Here is an 11,767-nt window from a genome sequence, read left to right as displayed (position 1 = left end):
AAAGTAAAATATTAAGAGACTGCAAGAAAAAAGATAATCAAATTGCATTGGCTTCCTGAGGACAGATCAAATTAACTCAGGGCCTGCAGTTTGGACAAAGCTAAAACTTCAGAAGTGAACTGGCATTATCTCCTTATGAGTTCGTTGTTTTTTGTTTTTTTTTTTTAACCGGAGGGGAAAAGAAACTGAACTGAGCAGTTGTAGCAGAAGCCCCTGTGAGTGCTGCGCTCTCCAGACACAACTGAATGGTTCTTGTGCTTTGCTGCATGGCTCGTGACTTCTTCAAAAAGATGTTGGTGCATCTATGGGTTAAGTAGTAACTGTTATCTGGTTTATAAAAGATGTTTATGGAGATGTCTGCAAACTTTCAGCTAAGTCATCAAAATCATATCTGGAAGGCACTCTGGGTTTATAACTGCCAGGGAGAGGGACCAGAGCCAAAACTGGGACAGGTGTAGTTTGACCATGTTGTTTGATTCTCTTAATTTCTCTTTTGCTCTCATGGCAAAAGAATAGATAAATGAATTGGCCTCCAGTGCCCCAGATTTCCTAGTAGCTCTTGTGAAATTCTCTTACCGCTTGGCATGCACTGTAATGTGAAATAACACACAGCAACGGATGAGATACTTTGCATGGTCAAGGTAACCTATTCAGGTGTCAGGAGGGCTAACAGCTAGGTTTGCTGCAGTTTTGCAAATGATGACACCCTCTGAGCATTCAAGAGGATTTTCCTTCTTTGGATACCAAAGTAAATTCTATGTATTTTTTCAAGAGAGAAGTAGATGGACACTTAAGAGATACTTTCTGTCCTGAGGGGGTGGAATCCTTTTCTGGACATGCTGGTTTTCCTTTCAGATGTCCTTTGGAAAGCAAGGCACGTTATTTTGGAAGCATTTGCTGGAGGAATGGAGCACACACACCTCCCCAAAACAAAGTAAGGTTACTTAAATGAAGTAATCCACCAGGTTTCTTCCATGGCAGTCCGCTTTCATGAACCCATGCTCTACTTCTTCATAACCGCAAAGCTATGAAGAGGTACGCCTGCACATGCTGCATGTGGGGAAATATCTCACAGTTGGGCACTCCTGTGCAGTCAGCAGGTGGAGAAATAACCACCCAGCTGTTGATTTCTCCTTATCTCTTTGCAACACGTACTCCCTTCTGCCTCTCAAAGGGGGAAGAGTTACAGCCTTGGAGTGGAGCTTGAACCTCCACCCTTAATATCTAGTTAAGGGCTCATGTGCCTCACTGCTGATTTATGTATTTCTGTATGCAAATAATAATGCAAATATGCACTGTAAGAGGCAGGTATTTATTAACTTAAGCTTATGTGATCAAGCTATGGTTTAACAAGTCATTTCAGGAGCAGCAAAACTAACTGATAGTGTATCTCTCCATAGTGGATTTTCTGAAGCATAAAAAAGGTTGTGCTTGTCTGCTTTCCCTTACGGGAGGTGGCAGTGGCATTTCTTTCCTTTTTAGCCAACTAATTGCACATGAAACCTGTACAGGCTCTTTACATCTTTGACAGCTTTGACTCTTCACAAAATGTAATTTATACCAGACGCCATCTCAGAGGTTGAGGTGTGTGCAGTAGTAGGTAGTGAAAGCGACTGAGCACATGTACAAACCCCTAAATATTGTGTTTCCTCATGGGAAAAAATGGTAAAAAACCCCACTTGGAGAACATTTGTCTGGGTTTGATTGTTTGTGAAGGACTAGGCAGCTTCCTGCATGTCATAAGTTTTGAGTACAGGAGGCATAGATCTGCCTGAAGAGGAACAAAAGGGAAATAATAAAGCGTGATGTCCTACTCCTCATAGTACCTGAGTCGTAGTGAGACTTCCCAGCATAGAAGGACCATTGCTGCATGCAGCTCTATAAAAGAGGGTCACAGGTTTCTCCTGTGTCCTGCCACTTTCTGTAGCTGTGGACCAGGACGCAGCCTGCCCCCACAGTCACACCAGGTTATTGGGACAGGAGTCTGTGTGCCCCGACAGCCTCGCTTACCACCTTTGAAGTGTGGAGTCTGACCTGTTAAAAGACAGTATGTGCTGCTTTAGATCTTTGTGTCACTGATTGCTAGCAATGATAACATACCTGTAAAACATCAACCAAAATAAATCCATTTAAAGGAATGCTCTCTGTGTTCCTGTGTCTCCTTAGACCTGCATGTGACCTCAGCTCTGCAGCTTTTGCTGTCACAGAAAGCTGGCAGTGTCCAGTCCACATGTAAGAAGTATGAACTTTGGTTTGTGCCAACTTTTGATTCTCTTTTTTTCTTTAATGATACCTATATAATTTTTTATTATCTGTTAATCTAACGAAATTTACTTGAGTTAATTATTTTGAACTCAAGATGGTATGTGATCCATCAGGTGCAGAAAAATATTTGCAGATACATTTGGCTTTATACCCTTCCAGTTCAATTTTGTTCATATTTGTTCAGTAACAGATTTCTTTACACATTCTGAAAAGTTCAGGGGCAGGAATATTTGGTGAATATCAAATTACCCTCCTCCCACAGCCAATAAATGAAGTGCTTAAATTGTATTTACTCTGTAAATTGGCATTTTGTTTTTCTTAAACAAAAGGAATAAAAGATGCACCACGTTTTACGTCAGAACTAGTATATGGAGAGCAAGTGTTAAGAAGAAAAAGCCATCTGATTAGTCATTGAAATTTCAATTTTTCATAGGTCAATGGAATAGTAAAGGAGAGTTTCTGCTGCTTTTGTCCACCTCAGCCACCGATGGAGGTGACCAAGGTTTTTCAAAGTGAGTTTGAAAAGCAGCCTCATTAGTTTGAATTGCTATTGCATCTGAAGCTCATACAAATGGTCACAGCCCAGCAGCTATCAGCAGAACACCTTTATAATTTAGGTAATTGGTATTAATGCAGAGGTGGAAAGAGGGACAATACAATATAACAAAGGCAAATTCATGTTTTGATTTGATAAAGCATCAGTCTAAAGTGGCTTGGAGCCAAGGGAACTATCAAGTGTCTGCAGGCAAAGAAGCAAGGACATTTTTACTAGAAAAAGACCGGCGGTGTAGAAGCTACTTAATTCTAAAAGTCTAAAGGAATTTCACCTTTTGCAGTGTCATTAAGTTTTTGCAATAACGTTATTCCTAAAGGTGTAGTGTTGAAAGAAATGACTGCCGTGAACTCTATGTCTGGTGTGATTACAGCCTCTTCAACAAGCAGGTTCTGATGACCTCCTATGGGACAGAGCGCAGAGGACCAGGTGCGTCTCGAACAACCTGTAATGAATTCTCATAGCACCTATAACTGCATTTAAGGATTTGCTCCTTTTAGGAGACAGAAAACCACCAGATATGCTTGTTATATTTCTGGTTGTAAAACAATTTGAGAAAATAACTGGTAAAAGTCAAGACCAGTGAGACAGAAAGAAAGAGCTGGACCGTAAGACTGATCGGACCAAGGTGTGTCCAGTTGGCATTCCTTCCCTGTCAGTGAATTAACGGTGGATACTTGGGGAGACAAGAAGAGAGCTAGCTGTCAGTGCTCCCCAGTCTCCAGCAATTTGCAACCTGCAATGCCAGCGGTGGCGTCTTTGTATTTAATAGCTCCTGAAGGACTCTCCCAAGAATTTATCTTGCTGTCTTTTGACTGTTGGAGGCTTTTTTAGCATGCCATTACTGTAGCCTAGTAGAAAATTCTTTTAAATGGGAGGTGTGTATTGTGTGTCCTGTGTTTGTGAGAAGAACATCTGAGCTGGCCTGAGTAGCAGCCTTTCTCATTAATGTAGGCGGGGTGCTAGCGTGTGGTTTTAAGCATTCGTTGTGTACTTGCAAGGAAGATAATTTGACTGGGGCAGTGTGAAATAGCGTGGCTGACTGCATGTGGCTACAAGGCAGGAAATACGGGCTACAGTAGATGCTGACTTGCAAAGTTAGCTTGGATGAATCATTTTTCTCTCTGGCTGTTTACCTTTCTGCTGAGTTTTCTACTCGGATTGGATAAGAACATTACCCTGGCCTGCCTACAGTCAGCTTTTCCCCTGTTTTCTCTTGTGCTTAAGGAGTGCGTTGTGGCATCTGGATTATAAACACGGCAGGGGAATGTTTTAAATCCCCCAAATGGGGATTTGCAACATAAGTCTTGTGGAAACATTCCTACTGAAATTGGGTTATATAAACTTCCGCAAAGCGTGGACTTGCATTGCGGACATTGCTCGTTCACTAGTCCAAGTCAACCATTTGGTTACTGGCAAGAAATTCAGGAACTTTCTGTACCCCCTCCCCTCACTTCCAGGGTGACAATTACCCCTTGATAAGTGTTGCCGCAGCCTGTGAATCCCTTCTTTTGTTCTGGAGTGATTAAAATAAAATGGACGTGGGATTTTAGGTGGCCCAGAAGTCATGCAAGAGGATTTCAGCTAGAAGGTTGAAATTGCTATAGCAGGATGGGTAAAGACAGGGGTTCTCTGTGTGGAGATTCCCATGGAGGAGACTGGGAGCAGAGCCTGCAGAAACGTGTCATGAAGAAATAATAAGTTAATATGTACAGGGAAGAAAAGGGATATCTGACAAATAATTTATTAACATCCACGGAGATCTGAGAGAGGCCAGCACTCTGAGCGCTGCAAATGGGGAGTTTGTCCCTGGTGGGCAAAGGGCCATCCCTGTTCAGGAAAAGTTAGCTAACGTGGGATGGAGTTGCCTTTGGATGTAACTCGAGGGGCTGGGTGGTAGAGGGTGTCGCAAGTTACAGAAAAGTCTTGCATCTGAGGATACAGCCTCTGATCTCAACCTTTGAGCTCGGCTGTGTTGGGGTGGGGGAAGCATTCAGCAGATGGCTTTAAAAGCTGAGCAGGTTGCTGCCAGAGGAGCCAGCAACTGAAGTGCCACAGAGAGGGGGGTGCGAGCGGTACCCCCCTCTGCCGAGGGAAGCGCAGTCCCAACGAATGGCGGTTAGTGAGCTGGTGTATCTGGTGCGTGACGGCTTGCTTGGGTTGGGGGAAACTTGGCACCGGGGAGTCCCTGGATCAATGGGTGAAGCTGCGTTAGACTTGGTTTTGGTTTGTCGTGGTGCTCTCATTTAACAGCAACAACAAAAAACCCCAAACCAACAAAATGAATGTATAATTGTATAGTCCAAGAATGGACCCTAGCTGATTTGGCTTACGGAATGGAGGACTGTAATTGTGTACATTGGTTCCAAAAGACAAAAGCTCAATATATTAAGAAAAGATGTTGGTAATATCAACTGGATTAATATGTAAGGGTCTTGATTGTGCAAGAGACTTGGAATTTCTTTATTTTGATGCTGTTGATAGCCTTAGGCACTTCCCTAAAGACAAGGGAAGAATAGTGGATAAAGAACATTCAGATGTCACCAACAAATAACTAACCCTAAAAAAGAAATAAAGCAGGAAGCCTATAGGGAATGGTGGATGGAGAAATGGGAAGTGCAGACATGTGTAACTTCACAAAAAAGAAATAGAGGTAAAATGATAGAGCCTGTGAACTTGAGTCACACCATGGCTATACAAAGGCAGCTCTCATGATTTTCCTCTGCTGCAATAAAAGGAGAATAAAGAGGTGGGGGTTTTGATGCTCTCTAAGTAAAGCAAAGATAAAACCTGTCAAGGATGGTGTGAGATGGGATGATCTCAAAGAGCTGACAAATGAAATTTCATGCACAATGCAAGTGGAGATCAGCAAATGAAATATGATGTCTTTGTTCATTTAAATATGACCTGGAAAATTATAGGTCTGTAATTTTACTTTGGTGATGTGACAGGGCCTGAACAATATTGAGGGGAAAAAGCAAATGTGGTCCTGGAGGTAAATGGGCATTGACATAAAACAAGGGCTTCCCAGAGGACATCAAACAGTTTAGAGAACGGTTATTAAAAAGGAAAATCAAAATGTAAAAGATTTCCTTGGAGTGGCTATTGGAGAAGGAGCTGCTGTGATGCCATGTGGAAATTAAGAACAAACCTGTAGAGGATGGGGGGGCTGGTGCAGAGAAACTTTCCAGGTGACAAAGACCTGGCTAAGAGGGTGGTAATGGAAGGGGCAGTGCCCCATGAGAGTGGTCCTGAGCCCTCCTGGGTGCTGATGTCCGCACAAACCATGGGGGCACCACAGGAGAAATGAGGGCAGGGTGTGAGTTTCTGTTCCCACGTCTGTTCATTGCTCAGGCTGTTAAACTTTGTTAAAATAAGCCTTAAAGTTCTGTTCCTCAAGTCAGCCTCTGAAAGCCTTGTTTTACAGTCAGGGAAGTAAGAGTCAACTGATGTGATTTTTATTTTTTAGTGTGCACTACATTTTCATATAACTTCAGTTCCTCTCTTTGGTTTTCTGTATTATGGAAGAATTTGCCTTGATATAGAAAAGCTGGACAATGAAGCTGATAACCATAATCTGATTTTATGCTAATGTCTTCTCAATAAATCTCCCATTAAACAGAAAATGAAATTAAATGAACAAATATATTCTTCATGTGAGACTTTTAAAGGTGGTGTACAATTAGACACAGTTTTATAAGCAGGATGAATTGGTGGCCATAAAAAATAACCTTTTTCTTATTCTCTGAAAATATATTTCAAATTCAGGCTCAACCTTTTTAACGGACTGCCAAAAGAGATTAGGATTTGAGGGGCCTGAGAATTTTTACATATCCTAAAATTTGGTAGATTGTGAATGCCAAACATAATGTTAAATAAGGAAATGTCCTCACTATGTTCATCCCGTAATCAATTTTATTTTGCCTAATTTTGGAACCACTAGGATATGTCAATATGTTTGGGAGATTGGTATCTATTTGAATGGCCTAAATTGGGTAGAATAACCATAAATGAAAGAAACAGTGCAATCAAATGTGTATTTGATAAGTAATAAAAGCTCTTCAACAGCTTGTCAACAGACAATCCTTCCAACATCACCACTCTTACTTATTAGCTTGAGTTTCCTTTTAAAATCCCACCCTACAGTAATGAAGTATAGTTAATGTATTTCTGAAAGACAATTCTTTTTTTTGATGCAAAAACTCAGATGATGGGGGATAATAGATTCAGCATCAGAATAACCTGTTCCATATATTCTGGATGCCTGTAACAGAAAAATAACATTCCATGAATTTTTATCAGGTGATTTTATTACTTAATATCAGAGCAGGAGAGAGAAACTTTACTTGAAATGATGAAGTAGCATCCCTCATAGTGTAACAGGACATTTTCACCATTAATTATGACTTTGTTGTTGTAAAAGACTTAGTTGTTCTTCTTTTGATATAGCAATGAAATCTCAGAAAACCCTACAACTTGCCACCCTGGATGGAATTCAGGTAGAAAAGACAGTTCTTAAAGACTGGATTGATTAAATATTAGTATTTTGGACTAATGTTTCCTCCAGTTACAATCGGGTTTTGCTCATGTGCTTTAGACAAAGGTCTAGGGCTGTGGGGGGCTTCCCTTATGTTAAGAGTTCAGTAAATACGTGTGCATTTACCAGGCGGGCCTTGGAGCAGCTAAGCGAAGAGTACGGCTGCTCTGGCACACGCAGAGAGCTCTGTCAAGCATGGGGCAGACAGACATGGGTTGCTCTACCTGCCGTGTCCGTGCACACCAGACAGCGTGCTGGCCGGAGCATAGATGGCTCTTGCGGCTGCACACCTCCTATTCCAGACGTGCACGTGGCACGAGCAGCAGTCATGACTGCTTGGACTGGTCTGCGCAGATGTACCTGTGATAATCCCAGACAAGCGAGGGAATAGACGGGCTTTAATTTAAAGGCTAATTAGGCGAAAAGCCTTCTTCCACCATACCTTCCTCTCACTTGCCAGTGAAGGTCCTGGGCTGTCAGTGGCAATGAGTCCTGACATGGGTCTCGGTGGAGCGAAGCCTGCAGCCACACATGCCGTCAGACTGGTCCTGACCACAAGCCCTCGCCCACAGCGCTGGCAGTGGATGCCAAGGGATGGGACTGAGGATGAGGCTGACGTGTGGTGGCCTTTCTCCAGCGTAACCTCTTGCCCTTTGAGGGCCTCCAGAACCAGCAGAGATGTCTGAGCATGGGTTTACATAAATTTCCTTAAATATAGTGTAAGTGGAGCTGAACAGTCTTGATTGCTTGCAAAAAAGACAGTGAAGAAAGGTTATGAGAGGAAAAAAAGCAACAATTATCATTTGGGGCAGGGGTAGAAAACTTTCAGTGAAGGTCTGATGAAAAGTATTTTGCAAAGGGATTCCTAACTCATCCCTGCATTTCCTGATGTATCAGGAAATTTCTTCCAAAAGCAGTATTCCTTTTGGTTTGGGCTGTTTTCTCTTCCACAACCTTCAGCTGCCACTAAAATGATGGGCAGTGTGGACACGGGTAACATGAGGAAGGTAGGCTCTCTTTTCCCGTGGTCCTTGTTAAGGAGAGAGGAAAAAATACAGCTTTACCTAGGTGAAGTAAAGGCTAAAAGGGATATGGTTGCTCTCAGTAAAACCAACAGGGGATAACACCAGGGAAGAGAAGAAAGCCTTTGAGCTGTATAGCACCATCAGCACAGAACAATTATAAAATAGAAGTGGATAAACTTGAGTTAGATGGCATGCTGCTAGCGAGGAGATGTGGGAGGCTCTGGGACAGCATCTTCACGAGAGGAGCAGGGAATAAAGGCTTGCAGCAGTTAGAGTTTACGAAGCGGATCTCATTACATTTATATGGTGTTCTTGAACTGTCTTTCAGCTCCTTGTCTTAAGGCTGTGCGTTCAATTTGCAGTCTGGGGGTGCCCCAGCATGCTGCTGAGGTTGGAGAGGAGATAACATGTCTGTTTACTCTGTGTGCGACAGTTGTCCAGACATAGGGGCAGCTTGAAGCCTGTAGTGTAAGGGCCCCCACGCTGGTGTTACCACTTAACACCTGTAAAAGTAGATGAAAGAAGGCATGAATTCAGGAGTATGTCTATAGGTACATCACGAGCTTTTTTTTTTTTCCCCCCCCTTATGGTTCCAGTAGCATCCTCCTCCTTACACTATGAATCCAAACTACAGCTCTCAAGAGGCAATGGACTCTTCAAGAGATGCAAATTACACTGCACTTTTCCTAAGGTGGTTTTTTTTGGTTCCGCCCCCCCCCCCCCTCCACCTCGAGATACTCAAGGGTCCCTCTCTCCCCAGCTAGCTGACAGCTGCCTCTAAGGTTCAGCAGAATGTGTCCAGCTGATATCTGTGCCTGTTCCTTCCCATTAGCTCTGACGATGCCCTTTCCTATCAGCTTAACTTCCTTCTGAGTATGCACTTTATAAAGGCAATAAACCACCTTTTATCTGCAAAGATGCACCTACCAGGCACCCTTCCCTGTGGGACCTACTCCTTTCCCCTCTGGTTTAATGCCTTGACCTTGACAGGAGGCTTGTGGGTTAACTCTGGAGAGGCACGGTATGAGTTGTACTGTTTTTTCTTTTTACCCTCATTTTATTTTAATGGCCGGGGAAAATGGGAAGAATGCAAATGAGTGAATGCCCTCTTTGATCCGTGTTGCTTCTGAGTATAATCTCCTAACCTGGCAGGCACTAGGCACAAGTGGAATTGCTGCCCCTGAGTAGAAAAAGACTTCAGCCACTTTGCAAGCCGTCGCTTGCAGTTTGCTTCTTGTCTTGAGGGACGCGAGTGACCAAGAGATCCTCGTCCCCCTGCAGAACAGAGGAGCTGGACACGCTGTGGGGCCGCTTGCCCCACAATGGTGGTTATTCTTTTAAACAGGGATAATCTGAAATCGTAAGGTTTTCCACCTGCGTCTGAAAAATACACAATGAAACATTTACCCTAAAAATGGTTTGGCTGCAGCAGATGGTTCTCTTCAGGGGGACTGAGACAGGAGCAACCTCCCAAAGCCATCCTGAGGTGAGATCCCGGAGCTACCGGCTGGGTGTGGGAGAAGAGAGAAAATGGAAGCAGTAACTTCGGCTGTGAATGAAGTTTGTCCCTGAACACAAAGCCGTGCCAGTATTTTGAGGGTATGTATTTAAAATATAGGGGGAAGGGCCAGACTGGATTCTTGGAGAGGGCAGGGTCATTTTGGTTGTGTTTAGATGGGACAACAGGACTGTTAACGGCCAGCAAAAGATCAAGGCTTGAAGAGTGGGTGATCCTCTGTACCTCTATGTTACTTTACTATGCTTTAAAATAATGCCTAATTACATGATACACATATTCTGTAAAAAACCACGTATCCGTTGCTCTGCAGGACACCGCAAAGTGGATTTTCTGTGAAATCCAGGTTGACCATGTCTCCTCCAGTCCCTTCAGACCTGGGCTACGTGCCCCCTGACGGCGGATGGGGGTGGGCAGTGGTGTTTGGAGCTTCCATCTCAGTTGGCTTTGCATATACCTTTCCGAAAGCTTTCACAATCTACTTTAAAGAGCTCCAGGCTGTTTACAGCATCTCCTACAGCCAGATTGCCTGGATAACATCCATCATGTGTGCTACCACCTACGGAGGAGGTAAGTGAAGCAAGACAGTGGTTTTCTTTGGAAAAGAGCAGGTTGGATCTCTACATAAAAAAGGGGAGGGGAAAATATATTTCTTTGAGAAAGTTCTTGGAAAGCTCTAACTGCAAGTTAGGCTTTCTGTTTTCTGATGACGTACATTGGCAAAACAGAAAACAAATACTGCTGAGTAATTTCTCGATAACTTATGATGCCATCAATTCTTGTCATTTCATCACAAGTCTTGCTGTGTGTGGGTGGAGGCTTGGCCATGGTGTAATCATCTGAGTCTTGGACAGTTGTTTCAGCATATTTAGTATTATGTCTTTTGTTCTGTTTCTATTCTTGGCATTCTTTTGGAAACAAAAAATATATTATTTGCACTCATGATTGTAGCGAAGATGCTGGAAACTCAAAACCTGAGTCTGGCTGATGAACAGCCATTGCATACATACACGTAAATCTTGAGATAGTGTGTAAATCTGTTCTTCCCTAATCCTGTTGCTAAAATTTTGCTGCACGTAATTTATTAAGGGATGATGTTTTAGATTTCTCTCTGCAGACGCTTTCTGAAAGAACAAATGTGTCCACCAGTTACTTCAAGTTAAAACGATCATTGGGTACTTGCACCTTGGCTGCAAAAGTCACTGTTGTGCAAAGGTTGTGGGAAGGTGTTGCTTGTCCTCATAACAAAATCATCAAGTGGATATTCTCAGAGGGATGTTTTCCTCAGATACTGATGCCAGGTGTCAGTCTGCCACTTTGATCTGAGTAGCTGGTGTGTATCTTGCTGTTAATGGTTAGTAGAGGACCATTTTGCTTTTAGGTTGCTGCTTCCTGTGAGGTGCGGCTGCTGGAGGTTACTGCGGGGCTCTGAGTTCTTAGCTTGTTTTGCAAGGGTGAGAGGTAAAAGGATTGAAACTTAAGAACACAAGAATAGCCACGCTGACTCACACCTGCCCAAACCTGTATTCTTCCTCAAAGAAGGTCACGAATATACACTTTGGGAAAGACAATTACAAAGAAGTTGGGGATGGAGGGATCCTCTCGGTACCCCCATCGCCTTCAAGACAGTGCAGTTTGGGGGCTTCCTGGGTCACGCACACTCATCTCATGTACTTTAGCAACTGGTTTTACGTGATAACAAAAAAAAAAGAGCTGATTTTTCATCCAATATGGGATGGATGTATTAAGGTGAAAGGAGAAAATTTCTGTAAGGCTCACCTGGCACTCAGGACAGTGATACATGTGCCCTGAGCAATGCCTGTAACTCGGTGGGCAACCTGTGTCTTTACTCTTTTGATAGCTCATGCCTC

At 43.1% G+C, this 11,767-nt stretch overlaps 1 protein-coding gene across 1 annotated transcript in view; it reads left to right on the top strand.

Moving 5' to 3' along the window:
• Positions 1-10,234: 10,234 nt before the first annotated feature.
• The window catches only part of LOC101920748 (monocarboxylate transporter 2-like), a 39,051-nt gene continuing 37,518 nt past the window's right edge, over positions 10,235-11,767 (top strand). The window contains exon 1 of the mRNA XM_055805500.1: positions 10,235-10,466. Coding sequence (XP_055661475.1) covers positions 10,250-10,466 — 217 coding nt within the window. The 5' untranslated portion in view covers positions 10,235-10,249. The remainder of the gene's footprint in view (positions 10,467-11,767) is intronic.

Source organism: Falco peregrinus, chromosome 5, assembly GCF_023634155.1.
Source record: "Falco peregrinus isolate bFalPer1 chromosome 5, bFalPer1.pri, whole genome shotgun sequence".
Lineage (NCBI taxonomy): Eukaryota > Metazoa > Chordata > Aves > Falconiformes > Falconidae > Falco > Falco peregrinus.
Note: the sequence above shows the minus strand (reverse complement) of the source record. Positions and strands in the feature narration are given on the sequence as shown.